Source organism: Pan paniscus, chromosome 5, assembly GCF_029289425.2.
Source record: "Pan paniscus chromosome 5, NHGRI_mPanPan1-v2.0_pri, whole genome shotgun sequence".
Taxonomy (NCBI): domain Eukaryota; kingdom Metazoa; phylum Chordata; class Mammalia; order Primates; family Hominidae; genus Pan; species Pan paniscus.
The window spans coordinates 107,651,759-107,677,530 of NC_073254.2; the positions used below are offsets into that span (position 1 = coordinate 107,651,759).

General features: G+C 40.2%; 2 protein-coding genes across 11 annotated transcripts in view; one reads left to right on the top strand and one right to left on the bottom strand.

The window, feature by feature from the left end:
- RARS2 (arginyl-tRNA synthetase 2, mitochondrial) overlaps positions 1–19,714 on the bottom strand; it is a 75,825-nt gene extending 56,111 nt beyond the window's left edge. The window contains exon 1 of one of the 3 annotated variants that reach the window (XR_008955682.2): positions 19,597–19,679. Coding sequence is in view for 2 of the 3 variants with exons in the window: in XM_057302562.2 (XP_057158545.2) it covers positions 19,597–19,632 (36 nt within the window). In the remaining variant the exon portion in view is untranslated. Of the gene's footprint in view, positions 1–19,596 lie in introns of all 3 variants that reach the window. The other 2 variants (XM_057302562.2, XM_008976472.5) reach the window with 2 other exon arrangements.
- Positions 19,714–25,772, top strand: part of ORC3 (origin recognition complex subunit 3) — an 86,079-nt gene continuing 80,020 nt past the window's right edge. For 4 of the 8 annotated variants that reach the window (XM_034962502.3, XM_063604951.1, XM_008976471.4 and 1 more), the window contains exons 1-2: positions 19,740–19,867; positions 23,981–24,035. In XM_034962502.3, the coding sequence (XP_034818393.1) occupies positions 19,844–19,867; positions 23,981–24,035 (79 nt within the window). In that variant the 5' untranslated portion in view covers positions 19,740–19,843. Of the gene's footprint in view, positions 19,868–23,980; positions 24,036–24,154; positions 24,242–25,772 lie in introns of all 8 variants that reach the window. The other 4 variants (XM_014345424.4, XM_014345425.5, XM_008976470.4 and 1 more) reach the window with 4 other exon arrangements.

Below are 25,772 nucleotides of genomic sequence, written 5' to 3' on the forward strand. Positions count from 1 at the left end.
ACAGACAAAAAACAAAACAAAACAAAACAAAACCTCATGGCATTTACAAATAAACAAGTAAATAACAGGGAAAATCTGATCCCCGTCCCTATCAAAGGCTTAATCATTAGAATAGCGGGGTGGATGTGTTATATACATATATTTTGTAGCACAGACAGAGTCTCGCTATGTTGCCCAGGCTGGTCTTGAATTCCTGGCCTCATGTGATCCTTCCACATCAACTCCCCAAAGTACTGGGATTATAGGTGTGAGGAACTGTGCCTTGCTGGATTTGTATTTTCTAAAAGCTCCTTGCACGACTGTTAATACATAGCCAAAGTTGTGAACTATTACCCTAATTGGACACTCAAAGTTAGGTGGAAGAGACATTCCCATGTACTGAATGATTTATTTTTTTTGAGACAGAGTCTCGCTCTGTCACCCAGGCTGGAGTACAGTGACGTGATCTCGGCTCACTGCGGCCTCCATCTCCCGGGTTCAAGCAATTCTCCTGCCTCAGCCGCCCAAGTAGCTGGGATTACAGACGCACACCACCAAGCGCAGCTAATTTTTTCTATTTTTAGTAGAGATGGGGCTTTGCCATTTTGGCCAGGCTGGTCTCAAACTCCTGACCTCAGATGATCCACCCGCCTCAGACTCCCAAAATGTTGAGATTATAGGCGTAAACCACCATGCCCAGCCGGATTTTTTATTTCTTATAGAGACAGTCTTGCTATGTTGACCAAGCTGGCCTCTAACTTCTGGCCTCAAGCAAACCTCCCACCTCCGCCCCCCAAAGTGCTGGGATTACAAGAGTGAGCACTGCACCAGTCCTGAATTATTCCTATCTGACAGGCATGTCTTAAGTACCTTAATTTTTCTTTGCAACAATCCCAGACTTTCCTACTATTTCAACCCTCATTTTATAAATGATGAAACTGAAGTACAGGGAATTTACTTAACTTGCCTAAGTGGAAAGAAAAGCTAGGATGTGAACACAGGCTATCTAAAAACGGAACCTATACTCAACCCCTATGCCATATTGATATGGTTTGGTTGTATTTCCTCCCAAAATCTGATCTTGAATTATAGCTCCCATAATCCCCACGTGTCATGGGAGGGACCAGGTGGGGATAACTGAATCATGGGGTGGTTTCCCCCATTCTGTTCTCGTGACAGTGAGTTAGTTCTCACGAGATCTGATGGTTTTAAAAGAGGCTTTCCCCCACCCTTCGCTCAACACTTCTCCTTGCTGCTGCCATGTGAAGAATGTGTCTGCTTCCCCTTCTGCAATGATTGTAAGTTTCCTGAGGCCTCCCCAGCCATGCTGAACTGTGAGTCAATTAAATCTCTTTCCTTTATAAATTACCCAGTGTCAGGCATGTCTTTATTAGCAGTGTGAGAACAGACTAATACACATATGTATATCCTTTCATTGAGAAATGCATAAAAACAAAATAGTGAAATAACAGCATAGCCAGTATAAATTTACAACTGTCTTCAACTTTTCCCCTACTTCTCCAATACTCATATAGCCACTGCAAAGGACTATACATGGCTGTAGAGTTGGGAAAAAGAGAAGGGAATGATGGGGGAAACAGAAAAAGTGAGAATGTAAGAAGAGTTTAAGAAGAAATCGTCTTCAAGGGTGTTTGTGACTGTTCAGGAGAGCAATAAAATTAAAACCACTATCTCTTGATTAATAACAACATATACTCTCCTGTTGTCAATAGAAGTTATTTGTTGAATTTCACAAACATATTAACCGTAAAAACTTGCCCAAACTTGCAGACCTGGAGACGTCACTTTCTTTAAGAGGCTTGTACATTTCCACTTTGGCTTGGTACAGATTGATTTTTTCAAGTTTCCTCTCAGGGTACAATATTTTTATTTTCTAGACTTTAGGAAGTAAATTACTGTATTCCTTATTAAAAAGTCATTGCTTTAGGATGTATTTACAGAAGTAGGTAAATATTTCCAAAGCATTTATAGGATAAAGGCTCAAACAGTTCATGTTTATAGTACGAAATGTTTCTAGAACAGAAACATCAGTAATAAAGGTTCTATCGTAATTTCTCAGAAAAAAAAAAAAGGATCCAAATTCCAAATTCCAGTTCTACTTTTATTAATTAAGAGACCTTGAGAAAGTAATTTTACATGAATGAGCTATAGTTTTCACAGCTGAAATACGGGGATAATAAATCTGTTAAATAATAAACTAGGGCTCTTGTGATGACTAAGAAAAATATGTCATATAATAAACATGTAATAAATATTTCCTTCTCCTTTTAAAAAGTTTGTTTATTTTGGACACATCTCCCAAACTTAACCATAATCACTAAGATTTTCTGTCTATCTTAAATATAACAATTCGGCTGAAAAAAACTCAGTTATTAGGTCAATTTTGAAGCATTTCAGCTGACAAATAGGTTGTGAACCTGGGTAGCAATAAAAAGGTTACATTTAAATGAACAACATGCAATTCTCATTTGGAGAATTCTTTTGGCTAAACTAAAAGCTACTTAATAATTTCTTCTTCTTCTTTTTTTTTTCTTTTCCCCAGAGAAAAGGTCTCACTCTGTTACCCAGGCTGGAGTGCAGTGGCTCACAATCATACTTCACTGTAGCCTCGACCTCCTGGTCTCAAGTGGTCCTCCCAGCTCAGCTTCCTGAGTAGCTGGGACTCCAAGGAACTGCGCCACCATGGCCGGCCTCATTTATTATCTTACTATATTTCATTTGCTACCAAAAATGAAATGGGGGACTTAAGCACATAAAATGAAATGGAGGTATAAATTTATACCAGAAAACTCTAAGCTCAAGGTACTTAACGCTTCTTGGCAATCAAGGTACAAAGGGAATCTATCTACACAGCATGTTTTACCCCTAGTAATACAGGGTAAACATATATATATATATATATATACACACACATATATATATATATATATTCAGTAAATAGCAGGAATGAAGTTTTCCTGAAAGTAATTCTAAGACTAGTTTATCTTACTCATATGAAGATATAAATAACAAGACAGTAGTTTCAATAGCAGTTTCACAAAAGATACATGTATAATTAGTCTGTTCTTGTACTGCTATAAAGACATAACTGAGACTGGCTAATTCATGAAGAAAAGAAGTTTACTTGGCTCATGGTTCCACAGGCTGTACAGGAAGCACGTATGGGGAGGCCTCAGAAAACTCAATCATGGCAGAAAGCGAAAGGGAAGCAGCCACATCTTACACGGTGGGAGCAGGAGGAAAAGTGTGAATGGGGAGATGCTACACACTGTTGAACAACCAGATCTTGTGAGAATTCTATCACCGAGGCAGCACTAGGGGAATGGTGCTAAACCATTAGAAACCATCCCCATGATCCAATCACCTCTCACCAGGCCCCACCTCCAACACTGGGGATTACAATTGAACATGAGATTTGGGTGGGGACACAGAGCCAAACCATATCAGTATAGAAACATTCTTACATAATGTAAATTTTAAAACAAACAAACAAGAAAAAGGGGGTTGGGGTGAATGTGGAGTTATTGTTTAATGGGTAGAGAGTTTTAGTTGTGCAAGATGAAAACTGTTCCGCAGACGGATGGTGGTGATGGTTGCACAATGTAAATGTACCTAATGCCACTGAACTGTATACTTAAAAATGGCTAAGATGGTAAATTTTACGTTATGTGTATTTTTTCACAATTTAAAAAAACACAAAAAAAAACCCAAGAAGACTTCCGGGATAAAGTAGTGAAATGAAAGCTTCTTCACATAATCTCCCATCTTCAACCAACATCAAAAAGAAAAGGAAGGAAAGTAATTAGAGAGTAAACAGGTAGGTAGGTTGGTTCTCCAGCAGCAAATACACAAGACAGAAAGAGCTCAAAGTCACAAACTTCAAAGTTGATAGTCAAGTAAAAATACAATAGCTTCTGGAGGAGAATGGAACAGCCCTGTTTGGCAAGGCTAACTCAGTCCTCATGTATCAGAAGTCAGAGATGAATTAACAATTCTCATTAACACCCCAAATCTGGAGAAAAACAAATTGAATAAATTCCATTATTTTTTCCCTCTTGCAACTAAGAGATGCTGCCCAAGCTGTGGGAAACAATTAGTAAGACAGAAATGAATTCCAGCACTTTCCAGCAAAAGTAAAAATTCTAGGGTAACACACCAATGGCCTTTCCAATGAAAACACAATACATTCTCCTACTGCAGAAAGCAAACCTTGATACGGTGTTGTGTGAGCAGTAAGAATCAGAGAAGTAGTTTTTACAGGAAGACAGAAAAATATCAGGGCTAGTTTGCAAAAATTTAATATACCATGTCAGAGTTGAGGAATAATGTGTACAGGTCACCATGACCTACTAGAGAGAGAGACAAAAGAGGAATGGAAAGGGGGAGGAGTTTATATTTTTGCAACCACAAAGGTGAGGTAAGCCAAAAACAAACGTGACATGAGGAGTGAAGAAGTCATTCACACAATGTGCAAACAAATGGAAAGCTGGGGCAGAGCTGTCAAGCATGAGCAAGAGGAAAAAGAACAGCATCACCAGTAGGTGATCAAACTGAAATAACCAAAAATAGGGAGAGAGAGAATAGGGAGGGAGGCACAGACCAGAAGATAGACAGCTGGAAAAAATGTAGCATACAACAGATCAAAGAACTCTGCCCAGGAGAAAAATGTAACCCAATGAATACGAAGAACATTATTCACAAATGCTTCAGGATTTGGAACTTACTGAGAATGTGAATAAAATAAACAAGAACTAAAAGACAAGATGAAAAAACAGGAGTGAATTTTATAAGGAGTCTAAAAATTAGTGACCAAACTTTTTACCATAAAACTAATAATTAAGAAACATAACAGTATAGTCATAATTGAAAAAAATACTATGACATAGAAGAACTAATCAGAGAATACAAAGATTAATGTAATCAGAAAAATAAACAGAATTGAAGAAAGATAATCCAACCTTAGGAAAATTGGTGTCCCTAAAATACAAAAAGAATGAAGACTAGCAAACAAACATGCAGACAGGAAGGAAGGAAGGTAGACTGCTTCCCTAGCAACCAGTCATAAGGATAGAGAGACAAAATTCAAAGCCATAAACTTCAAAAGAGATCTCCAAGAAAAGATACTATAGATTGTGAAGCAGAATGGAGCAGCCTTATTTGGCAGGGCTCCTAACTTGATCTCACTTATCAGAAGCCACAGAGATGAACCGTAAAAAATAGAAAGCACACACACACACACACACACACACACACACACACACACACACACACACACACACACACCTTGGCTTCTTCAAAAGCAGGGCCTGAGAAAAAGACTTGCAGGCAAGTAGTTTATTTGGGAGATGGTTCCTGAGGGCAGAAGTGATGAGAGAGAGGGAAGGAAGAAAACTTAATACAAGATTATGCCATCAAAGTCATTGCTATAAGCAATGGAGGCTTAATTTCCATGGTACCTTGTAAAATACATACATAGTGTCTACCAGAATTGTCTATCCAAAATAATTCCACCACACTGGAGCTATGTATGTGCTGGGACCAGCAGGCTCCAGAGAGGATGAGGTGCGATTAGCAATAAGTGAATGGAAGCACACACAAAACTGTTTACACCTGTGTAAATAGTTGTAAACCTGTATTTACAACTGTGGCAGCTGGAATCAGAGGTGTGACCAAGGTGATGGGAGACAGGGCACAATATAAACAATAAAGGGAAAAACTTCCACGAAATAAAGAACCAAATCTAAATTGTGGTACACTACTGCTATGGCACACCACTCAGCAATAAAATCAAAGAACTAGATCTCCATGCATCATTGTGGATAAATTTTTTTTTTTTTTGAGATGGAGTTTCGCTTTTGTCACCCAGGCTAGAGGGCAATGGTGTGATCACTCACTGCAACCTCTGCCTCCTGGGTTCAAGGAATTCTCCTGCTTCAGCCTGGGATTACAGGCACCCACCATGCCCAGCTAATTTTTGTATTTTTAGCAGAGACAGGGTTTCACCATGTTGGCCAGACTAGTCTCGAACTCCTGACCTCAAGTGATCCACCCGCCTCGGCCTCCCAAAGTGCTGGGATTACAGGCGTGAGCCAATGCGCCCAGCTGGATAAGTCTTCTTTAAAAATTGAGTCAAACAAAAAAATCCAAGCTGCAGCTGCACAAAGATAATTACACTTTGATATAATTTATATAAAATTTAATAACTTGTAAAATAATACTATTTAGAGATACATTCATAGGTAATGAGTGACATTCACAGGTATAATAAACACAAATTTCAAGATAGACATTACCTATTGTGTAAGGTAAGAGTTTGCCAGAGATGGGTACTCTCGGGAATTTAAAAGTATTTGTAATATTTTATTTTCGAAGCTGGGTGTGGGGCATATAAGTATTAACTATATTCTTTTCTATGATTAACATATTTCAATTAAAAAAGAGAAACTGAATCTACATATCAAGATAAATTATATCAAGAAAATATACAGAAAATTCAACACAGATGTATGCTGGATAAGTTGCTAAATTTTGAAAATAAAGCACCCTATCAAGAAAACTCCATGGGAAATGAAATAAATGTACTTTACTTTGTAGTCACATTAAATCACAAAGATCATGATCTGGTCAAAGCAGATAATTTAACAGTGATATTATATAGGAATAGATTCATTCGATAAAGAAGTTGCAAAGTAGTGTGTTTCACCTGCTCAGTTGTTGTTTTTTAATTTGAATTAATTGGCAACACAGGAAGATTGGAAAATTTTACAATTACACTGGGATTGACCTACGCATTTGCATCCATGGTATCAGAAGAAAAAATGTGAGATAAGAACTAAACAATCAGTGTTATTCCTTTATTTCTAAAAGAAAGATTTTGACTCTTTTGCTGTTGTTGTTTTCTGAGACAGGGTCTCACTTTGTTGCCCAGGCTGGAATGCAGCGGTATGATGATGGCTCACTGCAGCCTCCAACTCCTGGGCTCAATCAGTCCTCCCACCTCAGCCTCCTAAGTAGCTGGGACTACAGGTGTACACCACCATGCCTGGCTAATTTTTTGTATTTTTTTGTGGAGACGGCATATCTCACCCTTGTTGTCCAGGCTGGTCTCAAACTCCTGGGTTCAAGCAATCATCCTGCCCTAGCCTCCCAAAGTGCTGGGATTATAGGTGTGAGCCACTGCACTCAGTCTTATTTCTAAACATGGTAATTTTCTAAAGATTAAGCCTCCTTTTGATATTTCTAGGATTACTTTTTCTGAGAAGTCGTAATTTCTTAAATACAGCCAATTAAGCCATATATCAGGAAAAAGATTGGTGGTAAGCATCTTATCTGGTTCAACATAAAATGAACAGTAGAGGTTGTGCAGATATGGTTACTAAACAGACTATAAATGTTATAAACTTCGAGTGAGAAAGTTACCCAACACAAATTGGTAAAGGTGGAAGAAAATTATATCATTTGTGAGAGTGCCAATGTCTTCATCCCTTATGGTAGACGGTGATGCTGTCTAAATTTGAAACATGAAGATCTTTTTGTAAAAACACTACGAATTGTAATGTTTTTCACAATTTCTTTTCTTACTGTAAAAACCTCATTTAGGAAATACATCAATAATTTTTTGAACTGCACTTTGGTTTTTCACTGAATTCAAACAAAACTACTTTTAACATTTTTATTTAAAACAGCATTTCAGGCCAAGCGCGGTGGCTCATGCCTGTAATCCCAATACTTTGGGAGGTCGAGGTGCAGGATCACTTGAGGCCAGAAGTTCGAGACCAGCCTGGGGCAACATAGCGAGACACCCCCCCACCACCATCTCTATTTAAAAATAAAAATGATAAAAACAAAACAGCATTTCAGTAATGAGCACATGAGGAATAATAATACTATTTTACTTCTCAATATGTTGGACATTTTTCCATTGTAAAACTTAAAAATAACACTCTGAAAATAAAAACTCATTACAATACAGCCTGGATTTTGTAAAAAGCATATTTATCCAGTTTTCCTTCCTATTTTCCTTCCTTTTTTCTGCCTGTATATCTGCATAGAAATATACCTAAAAATAAAAGTCAGTGTTGATGATTTATGGGGTAGTTTAAAAAATTCTTTGCATCTTTTTGTATTGCTTAATTATTTAAAATGAGCAGGCATTATTTTGCAAAAATGAGAACTTTTCCCTTACCAAACCACAACTTCATAAAAGTACGTTTAAGGAATTCCTGTTGAATGTTAAGCAGTATGGCTCAGACACGTACTGTTTACTAACTCCACATGGTGCTAAGCCTAGGATGGTGGTGAGGCGGGGAGAGGTATTCAAAATACCCCACCCTGAGATATTCTAAAATAACATAATAATGACTAATATTGGCTGGACGCAGTGGCTTGCGCCTGTAATCCCAGCACTTTGGGAGGCCGAGGCAGGCAGATCACCTGAGGTCAGGAGATCAAGACCAGCCTGGCCAACACGGCAAAACCCTGTCTCTACTAAAAACACAAAAAATTAGCCAGGCGTGGTGGCTGGTGCCTGTAGTCCCAGCTACTCAGGAAGCTGAGGCAGGAGAATCACTTGAACCTGGGAGGCAGAGGTTGCAGTGAGCTGAGATCGCACCACTGCACTCCAGCCTGGAGACAGAGCGAGAGACTGTCTCAAAAAAAAAAAAAGACTAATATTTACTGATACTGAATACATACAATATACCAAACACAATTCTCAGCACTCCATATGTATTAATACCTTGCATCCTGATGACACATCTATACGGTAGCTAAATAATTTTCCAGATTTTACAGACGAGGTGAAGAAAACTTAAAAATCTATCAGAGGAGAAGCTGGATTTAAACCTGAGTCTTCCATGGTCAATGTTCTTAGTCACTACACCAGCAGTTCCAATACTTGGCCGTATATGGGAATGACCACCGGAAATCTTCAGGAAAACCCGCCTGGCTCCCACGTGCAAATATTTTGATTTAATTAGTACAACGTGGGCTCTGGGCAGAAGGATGTAAAACATTCCCCAGGTGATCTAATGTGCAGAGAGACCACTGTACTACACACCTTTCTGCCCCTGGGTAGCCGTTCGGTAGTGGTTATCAAGCCCGGATGAACATCTGAATCACCTGATAATTTTTATAACTTCTAGGCCGATGCCCAACCTCAGGCTAAAGGGCCTGGGCTTAAGCAGTTTTAAATGCTTCTCAGGTGATTCAAGTCTGCAGCTAGTGTTTAAGAACCATGGCTTAGGGAGAGAGCAGTTGCCTCCCATTTTAACAATGCCCAAAGTAGTGAATGTTTTTAATTAGAGGTTTATCTTTCTCTCAAATGGGTGCAGCATAAAAAAAAAAAGAGAGAGAGAAAATAAAACAAATTGAGAGCCACCGAGCATAGAGCATAGAGCATTTTTTTTTTTTTTTTTTTTTGAGACAGAGTCTCACTCTGTCGCCAGGCTGGAGTGCAGTGATGCAATCTCTGCTCACTGCAAACTCCGCCTCCCGGGCTCAAGCGATTCTCCTGTCTCAGCCTCCCGAGTACCTGGGACCACAGCCTCAGCCTGGGATTACAGGCACCCACTATGCCCAGCTAATTTTTGTATTTTTAGTAGAGACGGGGTTTTGCCATGTTGCTGGATGGTCTTGATCTCTTGACCTCGTGATCCACCTGCCTCTGCCTCCCAAAGTGCTGGGATTACAGGTGCGAGCCACCGCGCCAGGCTTGGAGCATGGTTTTAAGTTCACTTGTATTCTCACAGGTTTAGAATTATTCCGGGAGTAATACGACTTTCTTCAACTGTCTCTGAGATTGGATTTGGAGCTTTCTTGGATCAGAATGTGACCAATGGGTTTGCTTAGCTTCAGGGTTTATTTTCTTTTGCTCCCTTCGGGTAGGGCTGTTTCACCTGGCATTGGGCTTCATCTAGGACTAGCACAAGCGAAAAGAAGGTCTACTGATAACTATCTTCTTTAGGCCTCAAAGTAATAAAAGTTTCACAGAATAAAATATCCTAAAAAGGTTACACAATGAGAACCAAATAATAAAAGACTGACAGTAAACCTGAAAATTTTAACAGAGAAATAAAATCCACAAAATTAGGCACAGTCCTTGAGAAATAAACTAAACAACACATTGAATGAGGAGCAAATCTGAGGTTGAAAGCAAGAAGCACTTCTTGCCAGGTGCAGTTGCTCACGCCTGTAATTCCAGCACTTTGGGAGGTTGAGGTGGGTGGATTACCTGAGGTCAGGAATTTGAGAGTGAAACCCTGTCTCAAAAAAAAAAAAAAGGACTTTTTTTTATCTTTTAGATTTTTGTAGAGATGAAGTCTCACTATATCTCAGTATATTGCCCAGGGTGGTCTCGAACTGGACTCAAGCAATCCTCCCACCTCAGCCTCCCAAAGCGCTGAAATTACAGACATTGGCCACTGCACCTGGCCTTTTATTTATTTATTTATTTGCTTACTTATTTTTAAGAGGAAGCACTTAAGGGAATATCAAGTGAAAATTCACAACTGCCAGATCTCGTTTGAGAATCTAAGATCAGAGATTCTAATATGTAATATAAGAATGGCTAATATGTAGTGAGTGCTTACAATGTACCAAGCACAATTCTAAACTTTAGATTTAGGAACCTAGTATCAGAGATTCTAATATAATAGAATCTTTGGCTCCAGAGCATTCACTAGGAAAGCACATCAATCAATTAGCTTGTCAGCAGTCCTCAACCATTTATTTTTCTGATACAATGGCAAATATGATTCCTACCGCTAGTACTCAGATAACTGAGCACAAAGTCAAAAAATATTCTCAGTCTGGCTCTAGATAGGTACTAAATTCAGCTAGGAGCTAAACTTGCCAGGTTCAGGATCAAAATCTGTGAAAATTGCATAAAAACCTAATTTTGCTAATGAAAAAGGGATCCATATCTTTAGCAACCAGACATTCAGGTGGCAAAATTGACATCATCTTATGAAGATTAGCTCTGTATTTTTATCCACATTAACATAATCTATAGGCCATGAGTCTAAAAAGGCAATTACCCCAGTTGTTCCTCACTTCTGATTCTCCAACACTACCAAGTCAGGCACTGTAGGTTTGCCACCAAGACCAGTGCAGAAGCCCTCCCAAATTTGCAGAAATTTTCCTCAGAAACATGTCTGCATTAGTTTCAAGACACAAACAAGAAGCAAACAAAGTAAGAATTAAAACTTTGGGGCTTAGAAGAGAATATCCCAAACAATTTGGAAGGCAAATTATGACTATAATAAATTTAGCATGGTTCTTTTTAAAAATTAAGTTCCGGGGTACATGTGCAGGATGTGCAGGTTACATAGACAAATGTGTGCCATGGTGGTTTGCTGCACCTATCAACCCATCACCTACGTATTAAGCACCACAAGCATTAGCTATTTTTCCTAAAGCTCTCACTCTTCCCACCCCACCCCCAACAAACGCTGGTGTGTGTTCTTCCCCTCCCCATGGCCATGTGTTCTCATTGTTCAGCTCACACTTACAAGTGACAATGTGCAGTGTTTGGTTTTCTGTTCCTGCATTAGTTTGCTGAGAATAATGGTTTCTGGCTCCATTCATGTCCCTGCAAAGGACATGATCTCGTTCCTTTTTACGGTTGCACAGTATTCCATGGTGTATATGTACCAACCACATTTTCTTTATCCAGTCTATCATTGATGGGCATTTGGGTTGATTCCATGTCTTTGCTATTGTGAATAGTGCTGCAGTGAACATCCACGTGCATGTATCTTTGTAGCAGAATGATTTATATTCCTTTGGGTATATACCCTGCAATCGGATTGCTGGGCCAAATGGTATTTCTGGTACTAGATCTTTGAGGAACCATGACACCGTCTTCCACAATGGCTGAACTAATTTACATTTCCACCAACAGTGTAAAAGTGTTCCTATTTCTCCACAATCTCACCAGCATCTGTTGTTTCTTGATTTTTTAATGATCACCATTCTGACTGGCATGAGATGGTATCTCGTTGTGGTTTTGATTTACAGTTCTCTAACGATCAGTGATGTTGAGCTTTTTTTCGAATGTTTGTGGCCGCATAAATGTCTTCTTCTGAGAAGTGTCTGTTCATGTCCTTTGCCCACTTTTTAATGGGGTTGTTTTAAGTTCCTTGTAGGTTCTGGATATTAGACCTTTGTCAGATAGATTGCGAAAATTCTATGCTACTCTGTAGGTTGCCTGTTTGCTCTGATGATAGTTTTTTTTTGGTTTGTTTTTTTTTTTTTGCTGTAGTATGGTTATTATACAACTTGTGCTTCTAAGCAGAATGGAATGCTGGTGGGTCTGTGAGAATAGATTGGAAGCAAAGAACAGTACAAACGTAGATAATTCAGTCAGTCCTGCTGTTTACCTTAATGTGGATGAATATCTGCCCAACATACATATTGCACCTCAGGACTAAATGACAACAATTGGACAACTAGTTTAATTGCTTCTTGAGGCCACACCTGAAATTTGATAATAAACTCATCAGCAGAGTCAAGAAAGCCGGTCTTCCTGCTCACCATTAGCAGGGTAGCTCCTCTATCAAGCTATGCAGATGTAAGTTAATAATGAGAGTGTAAAGCTACTTAAAATGTACCAGTTACAAGAAACTAAATGCAATTTGTGATCCTATATGGGAAAAAAATCAACAAGACTGGAATATGGACTGTAAGTTAAAGCATTTTATCAATATTATATGAATCTGATAACTGTATTATGGTCATGTAAAACAAGCCTTGTTCTTAGGAAATAAACAATTACATATTAAGAGGTAAAGGAGCATTATGTATGAAACCTACTCTCAAATGACACAGGAAAAAATTATACAGAACGATGAAGGAAATGTGGCAAAATGTTAATAACTGCTGAATCTAGATAAAGAGGATATGGAGTTGTTGGTACTATTATCACAACTTTTTATAAGTCTGAAATTATTTCAAAATTAAAAGTATACAAAATTAAAATGAACTAGCTGAGCCAGGAATGGTGGCTCTTGCCTGTAATCCCAGCACTTTGCGAGGCCGAAGCATGCAGATCACCTGAGGTCGGGAGTTTGAGACCAGACTGACCAAAATGGAGAAACCCCATCTCTACTAAAAATACAAAATTAGCCGGGTGTGGTGGCATATTCCTATAATCCCAGCTACCTGGGAGGCTGAGGCAGGAGAATCGCTTGAACCCGGGAGGTGGAGGTTGCGGTGAGCCGAGATTGTGCCATTGCACTCCAGCCTGGGCAACAAGAACAAAACTGCGTCTCAAAAAAAAAAACAGAACCAGCTGAATTTAAGTTTAATGAGCAAAATGAAAAGCAAGTAAGAAAGGGAGACAAATCTACATTCCATCATTATTTCGGAGCCAGACACGTACTGGCCATTTTACAAATTTAACTCTACATATAGAATACAAAGAATTCTGGCTTTGAGGCAAATAGCTAGGTTAGTAGTTCAACTCCAGAATTTTATAGCTGAGTGACCTTAGGTTATTCCTTTCATGTTCCTGAATCTCAGTGTCCTTTTCTGTAAAATAAGGATACAATACAAATAGCAATGGCATGACTGAGATGATGAAATGAAAATTTCAAGTACTGTACATTGTATGTGTACCACTAAGCACAATATACCACTGTGCTTAGTGTTGAGCGACAAATCCTCGTGGGACTCCAACATTTCTGCGTATGTAAACAAGACACAAATTGCCTTTGTTCTGGACTATCTTTCAAGGATACAGATTTGTAAGATAAAGATGGTTCCTCACTCCAGAGCAAAGGGCAGGCATGCTTACTGCCCATTATAAAAGACTCAAGGTTTCTCTCCTGTAACACAGTACACAGCTTATATAGAGGTATTATCTGACCCTCTTCACATTGCGGTATGGGAAGAAAAAGAACTTGGGAAATTGACACACAAAATATGTTGATACTGTGGCTACTGCTATTGCTATGAATAGTAAAATCCTTTTCCCTCATTCAGGGGTCTGATGTTTTCTGCTACCATCCATGGAACTGTGGTAGAAACTTAAGAGAGTAAAATCACAGACCCTTTGCAACTCCTGACATTAAGCACTCTGTTATCTTTATCTCATTACATTTTATTAATAGCCCTGTAAAGCAAAGCAAAATACGGCACCGTACAAGTGAGGTATCCCATAAATAGCAGTTATTATAATCTTCAACATCATTATTAATCCTTGCAGCAATCCTGTAAACTTGGAATCAAAACCATCATCTTACAGCTGACTTGCCAAGAGTTAGTTACACAAATAGTGAAGCTAGAATTCTAATCCTTCCCACCATTATTAAGTGCTCCATGGTAAGCAGGTCTATACAAATCTACCCTCAAAAGACTGAGGAGGCTGAGAGACTGAAGAAAGCAGCTGACAAACCCAGCTTCTCAGAAAGAAACATTTAATATGGATTTATGAACAGAAGTCATATCTCAGGAAGCTAAGAGACAAGATGATGAATCCTTGTGCAGTTATCTACCCCAAGACCCAGGGCTTCTCTATGGTATATACCATAGAGAAGGGGTAACCATGCTTCAGAAGGGATGTCTAAGACAACCGAAGTCAACCCCTTAGAAAAAATCAAGAATGCTATGTCATAGCCTATCATTTGCTTAAGGGCAAGAATTATAAATCCTGTCCTTAAGTACTATAAACAGTAAATAAAATAAAAATCCTGCCCTTAAGTACTATGAACAGTAGATAAAATAGAAATCTTACAGGTATTCCTGGAACTGGGGATAATCAAAAGTCAACATGGCAGATTAGCATCCAAGATGGAGTTACTTTAGCCACCACACCACGTCATCTCCATAGATTTAAAATTATGAACTCATTCAGTGAAGCTGCATATTTTATATGAGATCACAGCAGAGATACTCAGGTATTCATTCTTCAAATATACATTAAACACTTATGTTTCGGGCACTTTGCTGGTGCTGAGGAAATAAGAGTGAAGAAGACATGTTCTGTCTTCATGAAGCTTATAGAGGAAACAGACACTAAAACAAGTAAAACAAAACAATTACTCTTATTATTGTCATCATAGAAGCAAACAAGGGACTAAGAGAACTAGAGGACACACTTTTCAAATTATAGGTTGCCAGTTAGAAATAAATTCCTTTGCCTGGCACGGTGGCTCACGCCTGTAATCCCGGCACTTTGGGAGGCTGAGATGGGTGGATCATGAGGTCAGGAGATCGAGACCATCCTGGCTAACACGGTGAAACCCTGTCTCTACTAAAAATACAAAAAAATTTAGCCGGGTGTGGTGGCGGGCACCTGTAGTCCCAGCTACTCGGGAGGCTGAGGTGGGAGAATGGCGTGAACCCAGGAGGCGGAGCTTGCAGTGAGCAGAGATCACGCCATTGCACTCTAGCCCGGGCGACTGAGCAAGACTCCATCTCAAAATAAATAAATAAATAAAAATAAAAATAAATTCTGTTGAGTCCCAACCACCAGTCTTAAAAAATACGTATAAAACAGGACAGAATACAGTATAAATAAGTATTGTTTCATGAAACTTTCATCGTGCATAAAGAGTGATAGTATAAAATGCATTTCTTTTAGACACAAGGAATAATCTACGCAATGGGAATGGAAAGACCCTGCTATGTTAGAAAAACAAATTAACATTGTAGCTAGGTTCCTACAAAAATGATAGAATGGGGCATGAATGGAAGTTGAAGAAGTTAAGGTTCTGGTAGAGACTCGTGCAACAAAGAAAGATAAGTGATATGATTTGATTCACAATTTAGATGTCACCTTTCTTGATACATGGAGAATGAACTGGAGGGAGGGCAAGAATGGAAACAAACATCCCATCAGAAGGCTGTTGTAAGCAGTCAATATAGGTGATAATGGGGGCTTGGTGTGGAATAGAGAAAGGAGAGGGGGAGGCAGCAGCAATAGTGTAGATGGATTCAAGATATAAAGATAAAATCAACAGGACTTGCTGAAGAAAGGCATCCAAATATTGTGATTCTATGTACATATCATGCTTTCCAGATGTCTGTGTCTATGCACATCCTCCTCTTGCAATACCTGACCTCTCCCCAAGCTCTCACTCTATTTACTTGGCACACTCCTACCCATATCCCTTTCAAAACTGAGACCTAACATCACCTTTCTACAAAACTTTGTCTGACCCTTAAGAGCTTTCAAGTTCCCTTGGCACTTTGCACATGCTTCTAATACAGTGATTACAGGCTGCAATGCAATTACCGGTTTACATCGCTTTCCAAGCATGTCTGAGGCCATTTCAGGGCAGAAACTATTTTCCGTTCACTTTTAGCCTTGGGACTGATGACAGTGCTTAGAAAACTGTCAACTAATTAATCAAAGTTAGCTAAATGCATTTGCCATTGCACGTTACACATTCCTTCATTCCTAAACTATTATGGCAAAACGATGCTCATTCGCAAAGGTATTAAATACAGGCTGGGTATCCTCGGGACCACAAGTGTTTCAACTTTTGAATTTTTTCAGATTTTGGAATATTGGCTTTATACTTACCTGTTGAGCATCCCTAAACTGAAAATCTGTGGGGTTGGTTATTTATTTATTTATATTTATTTATTTTTTTTGAGACAGGGTCTTGCTTTACCACCCACGCTGGAGTTCAGCGGCACAATCTTGGCTCACTGCAACCTCCACCTCTCAGGTTCAAGTAATCCTTCCACCTCAGCCTCCCAAGTATCTGGGATTACAGGAGGGTGCCACCATGCCCAACTAATTTTCTAATTAGTTTCCCAGGCTGGTCTTGAACTCTTGGGCTCAAGTGATCTGCCTGTCTCAGTCTCTCCAAGTGCTGGGGTTATAGGCATGAGCCACCATACCCAGCTCCTAATCTGAAAATCTGGAATTCTCCAATGAACATTTCCAATTTCCAATTGAGCTCCAATGAACTCAATGAACATTGAGTCTCATGTCAGCACTCAAAAAGTTTCAAATTTTGGAGCATTTCAGATTTCCAGCTTAGGGATGCTCAAACTGTACTGAACATGTTTTTTCTTTGTTCTTTTTTCCCCATGTCCTAACGTATTGAAAATATTATTATTTATCCTCAAGTTTCAGATCATTCCCCAATGACTCCATATTCAGAGAAATACATATATATCTGCATAATTTACACTGCTGTATAAATCCATTAGATTCTGTTCAATGATTGGACTGTGCTTCTTGCTTTCACAAAGAGCACAGTATATAGGAAAGATCTAATTTTAAAGTTAGAGTTCTGTTCATAAACCAACTCTACAATGTATTGATGATGTGGCTTTGGGTAAGTTATTTAATCTCTGTGGATCTCAACTGACTCAATTATATAATAAGGTTAATACTTCTATATCACAGGGTTGCCATGAGCTTAAATGTGAATGTGTAGTAACTAGCACAAATATATACTCAATATATTAGTTCTTGTTTCTCCAACTTATCTTTTTCTTTTTTTTTGAGACAGGGACTCACTTTGTCCCCCAGGCTGAAGTGCAGCAGTGCAATCAAAGCTTGCTAGTTTCAGCCACCTGGGCCCAAACGATCCTCCCACCTCAGCTTCCCAAGCAGCTGGGACCACAGGTGTGTGCCACTACACCTAAGTTTTGTTTTTTATTTTTTTATAGAGATGGGGGTCTCCCTATGTTGCCCAGGCTGGTCTTGAACGTCTCAGTTCAAGGGATCCTCCCACCTCGGCCTCTCAAAGTTCTGGGATTACAAGTGTGAGCCACCATGCCTGGTCCAATTTACATTCTTTACAAAGAACACAGCCTTTGCAAAACTAAACACAATTTGTTTCTCATCATGGCACTATCTTTACTTAAGGGCTAAGAATGGAAAACATCCACCCTTACACACAGCTTAGATACTAAGGTCCAAAACTACTTTCCCTGATATGGTTTACTGTCTACATTAACATGAATTTATTATTTTTTTGTCTTCATTAGCATAACTTTACTGTTCTAGAAGACTTCTGCCCAAATAACTTAATCATTCATTATAAGAACTTCATGAGAAATCTATTAGCTTTTCACGTTTTTTATTTTTATTTTTTGTTTACAGGGTCTCGCTCTGTCACCCACCCTGGAGTGCAGTGGCACAATCATAGCTCACTGTAGCTTCAAACTCGTGGGTCCGTCCAAGTGATCCTCCAGACTCAGCCTTTCAAGCAGCTAGGACTACAGAGGTGCACCATCATGCCTGGCTACTTTTTAAAAAAAATTTTGTTGAGACGGGGTCTACCTATGTTGTCCACGCTGGTCTCGACCTCCTGGGCTCAAGCCATCCTCCCACCTCGGCCTCCCAAAGTGCTGGGATTACAGGCATGAACCACATGCCAGGCCTATTAGTTCTTCCAATAGAAAACCTCAATAGTTTATGCCTTAAGGCTTCTTGCACTCGTTGCTTTTCCTACCAATCTTAAACCGCTGTATCAGATCAGAGTCCAACCCTAATCAAGTCATCTTCCTCCAACACCCTCCTACCCTCTCCCTCTGAAAGACCAGCCTTAAGCCATACCCATCAGTAAAATCTGACCTTGCTTTCCCAGTTTAATACACTACCAAAGCTCTCAGTGGTGTTCTTCCTTATCCCAGTGAGCAATAAATTCAGCTGTCTTAACAAAATGTCATGTTGGTGATATTTGGCGAATTATCACCGGACAGGGCAGTACATCTATAAACATAAAGACAAGGCAGAGGGATTTCCCCACAAATGTCTAGAAATACTGTAAAAATGAGCCAAGATAAATTATACACCAGGCTAATTACGTCCACTAGTACATCCATTAATCAGAAGGAAATGGGTTAGCCAAGACCACAATAGAAAGTTTCCTTGCAAGGGTGGCCAATGAGTCTTAAAAATTCTTTTTGATTAATTCCACATTTATACTGCAATTTTGCCCAGCGCGGTGGCTCAGGCCTGTAATCCCGGCTCTTAGGGAAGCAGAGGAGGGAGGACAGCTTGAGCCCAGGAGTTTGAGGCCTGCCTGGGCAATACGGCGAGACCCCGTTCTCCACAAAAAGGAAAAACAAAACAAAGCAATTATATTGCAATTTTGTAAGCCCTTCCTCACAACAGAGCTGTTCAAATATGACCCTGAACCAAGAAAAACTGAGTCTCAGATAGCTCTTATATCTTTGGGCGTTACCAAAAATAATTCTAGGGTAGGCTGCCTAAGTGACTGCAAGAGAAATAAGCAGCTTTAAAATGAGGTCCTTCTGAAGAACAGACCGGATCCATCATCAATGTCACTAAAGTGTAAAGAACACTAACTTCTATGGGGTCTAATCATGGTCTAATGACTTGCCGCCACCCAGGTAAAGCATTCATAGCTGTGGGGTGGGAAGGAGAGAAGAAAGCACCAGGTACCTTTCAAAGTTTACTTTTCACCGAGACAAACTGATCCCAGCCGACCCTCCACAGGACTTCTGAAGCTCCACCAGCTCCAGAGAAGGGGGAGGAGGTGGTAGAAACTAACAGGATTCCGTGGGACCCACCCTCCGGCTGACTGAGGACTGGCCCGCAGCGGTGAAAGGCCTTTGGGGTCCCTAGCTCCTCAGGGACTCCTCTGCGCGCTCCGGGATCCATACCTGGCAAGCAATAGCGCGGCGAAAGCCGCACGCCATGTCCACCTCTACGGAAGTGCGCCGCAGTCCGCCAGTTCCGGCCTCGCCCCACCTCCTTATACGACCCGCCTCCCCGCGCCGGAAACCCGCCCCGGAGGGTGATGCCAGCCAATCAAGGAGCCGTCTGGCTCGCCACTAACCTCTGCCCTGCAGCCGCGAGGGCGCGCGGGAAATCCCGAGTGCATCTGGAATACGCAGAGTCAGTAAGACCATGGCCACGTCCTCGATGTCTAAGGTATGTGGTGGCCGATGCGCACTGTGGCTCTACCGCTGCCTCATTCCCCTTTGAAGAAGGGATGAAGCCGAGGTTACGTAGGCATCCATTCCCTGGCTAGAGGGGAGGGAGGGAGCGGCGTACTGAGCTGAGGCGTCGTTGCTCCAGATCAGTTGAGGCCAGCTTTGCTTGGGGAGCGAGGATGCGGATCTGCCTTGTGGTATGGCTAGGAGGATTTTTAAGTTCTGGTTGGTGGAGGTCGGATGTCCTGATGATGTGGCCCAGTCTCTCATTTTTCCCTCTCACAAATACTGTGCGCCAAGCACTCCGTTAGGTACCAAGATGCAGTGGTAAACAAAACAGATTCAGTTTCTGCAGTCAAGAAAGTCGGTAAACATAGATAAACTGACGATCACAAATTTTAAGTGTTAGCAAGGAAAAGAGTTCTAGGCAGACAACAGAAGAGTGGGAAGAACCTAATAGAGGTTGCCGGGGGTTAGCGGAGGCTTTTTGGAGAAAGTGACCCTTTCGCTGAGACCTGAAAAATGAGTAGAAGTTAGGTTAAGGATTAGGGCGAGGAGGGCAGAAAGAACAGCATGTTTCTTCGGCCCAGAAGATAGAAATAAAATGGCATATTAGAGGAATTTGAAAATCATAATCAGAAAGTAGACAAAGAGTGGGAGCGTCATGAAAAATGAGAATGAAAAAGTAATGTGGATGCGGGTGTGTGTGGTGGGGGGTATCTTATAGACCTCCTCATGTTGGCTACCTAGATGGCAAGAAATTGCAAGACATAGTGTAGTTGGTAAGAAGATAAGCCCTAGAGCTGTATTGTCCAATGTGTTAGTCACTCACCACATGTGGCTATTTAAATTTGAGTTAAAGTAAGATTAAGTAAAAATTCAGTTTCTCCGTTGCACTAACCACATTTCAAGTGCTCAATCATCACATGTGGCTGCAGCTACCATTTTAGATAGTGCAGATATAGGACATTTCTATCATTACAGAAAGTTCTGTTGGACAGCGCTGTTCTGGACCACGAAAAGTAAGACCTTGAGTTCTATTATAAGTGCAGCGGGAAGCCCCTGAAGTTAAGCTGTCTGAGAAAGCTGAAAAATGCAAATGAAGAAGCTACATTCTCCCTATGTTAAAACAATGGATTGATGAAGAAGGCTATATCATGGATCTGATTTTTTATTTTGATTAAAACGGTTTATGAGAAGCAGTGCTTTTAAAGACTACATCTCAAGGAAAAAGGACAAGCCCTGGGGTTTAAGGTTATGCTAGTAGAGATTTAAAGGTAGTATTTTTATTAGAAATGGTACTGGTTTTATTTTGTCCTGGTTATAATGTTCTGTAGGTTTTGAATGGTCTATCCCTTAATCCTGTTGATTGCATAAGCACCTCTTATTTTTATGTATCTTGCAGAAAGTAAGATTTTTCAGGAAAGCATTTTTGGTATTATAACAAATGTCTGTATTGGGATGAGACCTTACATGAATAAGAAGCTTTAAGAACTATTTCATGAATTTATGGAACTGCAAGCTTTTTTTCTTTTTCTTTTCTTTTTTTTCTTGAGACAGAGTCTTGCTCTGTTACCAGGCTGGAGTGCAGTGGCACGATCTCGGCTCACTGCAACCTCAGCCTCCCGGGCAGTTGGGATTACAGGCATGCCCCACCACACCCAGCTAATTTTGTATTTTTAGAAGAGACAGGGTTTCACCATGTTGGCCAGGCAGGTCTCGAACTCCTGACCTCGAGTGATCCACCAGCCAAAGTGCTAGGATTACAGGCGTGAGCCACCATGCCCGGTCCTTAAACATATCAAAACATTTTAGTGTCTCTTTCATTATGAAATTTTCTGGCTGTTGGCCTTCCTCTATCTCAAACACCATCACTTGACCAGCAGTTCCAAATGGTTAACCATGTTACTACCACTGCCCTATATTAAGATCCTTTCTGATCACTCCTCATGTCTTGCTCCTTTGAAGCTCCTTTTTCCTTTACTGAATTGCAGGTGGATTTGGAAAGGAGGTAATGACAGGTTTGTCATGGTATCACATGATTTTTCTAAATATGTATGTGATTTCGCACACTTCTGCTAGTTGCAGATATAAGAATATAAGGCACAGGGCTGTGTGCAGTGGCTCATGCCTGTAATCCCAACACTTTGGGAGGCCGAGGTGGGTGGATCATCTGAGGTCAGGAGTTCGAGACCAACCTGACCAACATGGTGAAACCACATCTGTACTAAAATAAAAAATTAGCCTGGCATGTTGGTGGGCGCCTGTAATCCCAGCCTCTCAGGAGGCTGAGGCAGGAGAATCGCCTGAACCCGGGAGGTAGAGGTTACAGTGAGCCAAGATTGTGCCATTGCACTCTAGCCTGGGCAACAGAGGGAGACTCTGTCTCAACAATAGCAGAAAAAAGAATCTAAGGCACAGTTCTTAAATTGGAACATGTAATCCAAATGGCTACTTTATATTTGCACAGCGGTCTTTAACACTATCCTGAGACAACTTTTCCTAGGTATCGTTCTTTCATTCTGTCTTTTATTTTCCATAGAAATCGAAATCTTTAAGAAGTTATCCATCAGGCCGGGTGCAGTGGCTCATGCCTCTAATCCCAGCACTTTGGGAGGCCGAGGCGGATGGATCACGAGATCAGGAGTGCGAGACCAGCCTGGCCAACATAGTGAAACCCCGTCTCTACTAAAAATACAATAAATTAGCCAGGCATGGTGGTGGGCACCTGTCATCCCAGCTACTCAGGAGGCTGAGGCAGGAGAATGACTTGAACCCGGGAGGCAAAGGTTGCAGTGAGCCAGGATCGCACCATTGCACTCCAGCCTGGACGACAGAGCGAGACTCTGTCTCAAACAAACAAACAAACAAACCAAAAAAAATTATAAGCTATCCATCATGTATGACTTTAGAATTGGTAGAATAGACTAGGACCACTAACTTGGGGGCGATCTACCACTGGTCAAACAATAATATGAAACTAAACATAGCTGGGAAATTACCAGGACAGTTATTTGGCAAGCATTTAATTCATTCCATATACTGATTGCCTAATATGTATGTTAGCACTATTCCAAACATTGGAGAAACAATTATAAATAAAATACAGTTTGTGCTTGAAGGCACTCACCGTCTACTCAGGGAGACACACCCATAAACAACTACGATATACAATTAAAGTGACTTAAAACAATGCAAAATAAAGATGTTCAAGTACTGAGAGATCTCGGGGAAAGGAGAATTTCTGGCTAGAGAATTGTGAAAGGTTTCCTGAAGGAGATGAGTGTTGAGTCAAACTTTAATGGATAAATGAGTAGGCATTTATCAGATGAAGAGAAGTATGTAGAGTGAAACAGCTGCAATTATCTATTTACTACTAAGGTTATAGATACTTCGAGTTTAAATAAGTTTCAGGTTGGGAGAACATCACTATTTTCAACCTTTTTAATCTTCATTTTTATTTATTTATTTTTTGAGACAGAGCTTCGCTCTTTGTTGCCCAGGCTGGAGTGCAATGGCACGATCTCAGCCCACTGCAGCCTCCATCTCCAGGGTTCAAGTGATTCTTCTGTCTGAGCCTCCCGAGTAGCTGGGATTACAGGCTCACACCAACACGCCTGGCTAATTTTTGCATTTTTAGTAGAGACAGGATTTCACCATGTTGGCCAGGCTGGTCTCAAACTCCTGACCTTGTGATCCACCCGCCTTGGCCTCCCAGAGTGCTGGGATTACAGGCATGAGCCACCGTGCCCAACCCATTTTAATGTATAGTATTAATTCCTTTAAGTTTATGAAAATGGAACCTTTCTGGGCTTAAATTTAATCAGCTTTTATTTTCTTTGTCTACCTCTTAGATCAGGTGTCAAAGAGCAAAATCAAAAATGGGCATCTCATGGGAGGGAGGGGAGAGAGTAGATAGTCCCCCTTGTTTTAGAATTTTCCTTCTATAGGTCAGAAAGAAGTGATGTGATTTCTTAGAACCTGAAAGAAATGTGTTCTCTCCCCTACCATCTTTTTTTAAAAAAGTGCTTACCCATAAAATATTTGGTTAATCAGATTTCTCTGCTCCTTGGCTACTTTGACTTTATGCTTTTTGTCTTTCTTTTTATAGGGTTGCTTTGTTTTTAAGCCAAACTCCAAAAAGAGAAAGATCTCTCTGCCAATAGGTAAGGTGTCTGAATATTAAATTTTTTATTCCCTACCTTCTTAAACTATTAGGAACTAACCCTAATTGAATTTAGTAATTCTCTTGTCTAACCTTGGCTTACTTGCCATGTTGATGTAGCATTTATGTTCCAAGGCATTGGTCAAAGAGATAAGAGGACACCCCAGGGCTCTAATTGAAAAGAGAATCCAATTACACCTTCCAAAGGTAAGTTGGAAGCAAATTTCCTTCAAAGGATATGCTGCTATTCTTTAAAAGAGATTGTCTTTTTGATTACTTCTCTGCCATTGTTTTTTTATCTACAACTTTAGAAATGAAAGTGAGTTTCTGCTAGAGAAACATTTTGATCCTTGATGAAGTAATCAAAACAATAAAGGCTGACTGGCAACCCAGATTTCTAATGATGGGGGAAATGTTATTTAGAAAATAAAATGATAATTGGTAACATAAGGAAAACCTAAGAAAGAATGATTATAAATTTGTATATATTTTCTAATGAAAATTGTATAAAAATTATTTTTGAGTTAAAATACAATATTCATGGGGAGACTTAAATATGCCTAAAAATTTTGATGTGATATTCCATTTTATGAATAAACTTGGCAAAGTAAATTAAAGCAATCATCTATCTGTATGGAGCATTTTAGAACTTAGGGCTTAGTAACTACATGTGTGTTAGAATATTGCATGTTCTAACTTAGGGATAAATGCTGTGCACATCAATACATGCTGAGAAAAAAGCCCAAGGTCTTGGATCTCTTACAGTAATTCTACCTGCTAGAGCACAAAGTTATGGAATCACCTGGACTATAAGTAAAGGAATTGGAGTGTGATCCTGAGCCTGACCAGCTCTATGGCTTTGGCCCTGCTGTTTAACCTTTCCCTAAGTCTCTTCATCTGTATAATGAGCAACTATACTCACTTATCACTAAGATTTCTCCCTATTCTCATTCTATCTCTCTAAGAGCTAACATGTAGTGCTTTGTAAGACTATCATAAATACCATGTGAATAAATTTGTGTTATTATGGATTGTTACCACCTTGGCCTTATAGTTTGTGTTCCAAGACTCCTATCTCTCACTAGCCTGAGGGAAGGGAAAAAGCTGAGAATGAGTAGCGGAAGACTTTCTACTCTCACAATGGCTACATATTTCCAAGTGGCCCAGATTTCCTCTCTTAGTCTTCACATCGTTTCTACCAGTTTGCACCCTCCATCATCTCTCAGAAGCACCAGGGTCCCACACAGTTCTCAATCACTCTTCATCTCATAAAACAAATTTGTTAAATTATTGAGTTTTAATCACTCATAGACACACATACTCATGTTATTAAGGGAGTGGATTTTTATCACTCACTCAGACATATGCATACTCACACACTCATATACCCATGTGTGTAAGAGAGGAAAGACATTTCTTTTGGTTTTGTTTGTTTATTTATTTTAGAGACAGGGTCTCAGTCTGTCACCCAGGCTTCAGTTCGGTGGCCTGATCATAGCTCACTGCAGCCTTGAAAACTCCTGGGCTTAAATGATCCTCCCACCTCAGCCTCCCAAGTACCTGGGATTACAGGCATGCGCTACGACGCCTGGCTAATTATTTTTTAAAATTTTTTGTAGAGACAGGGTCTCACTTTGTTGCCCAGGTTGGTCCTGAATTCCAGGGCTCAAGTGATCCTCCCACCTCAGACCTCAAAGTGCTGGGATTACAGGTGTGAGCCACTGTGGCCAGCCTAATT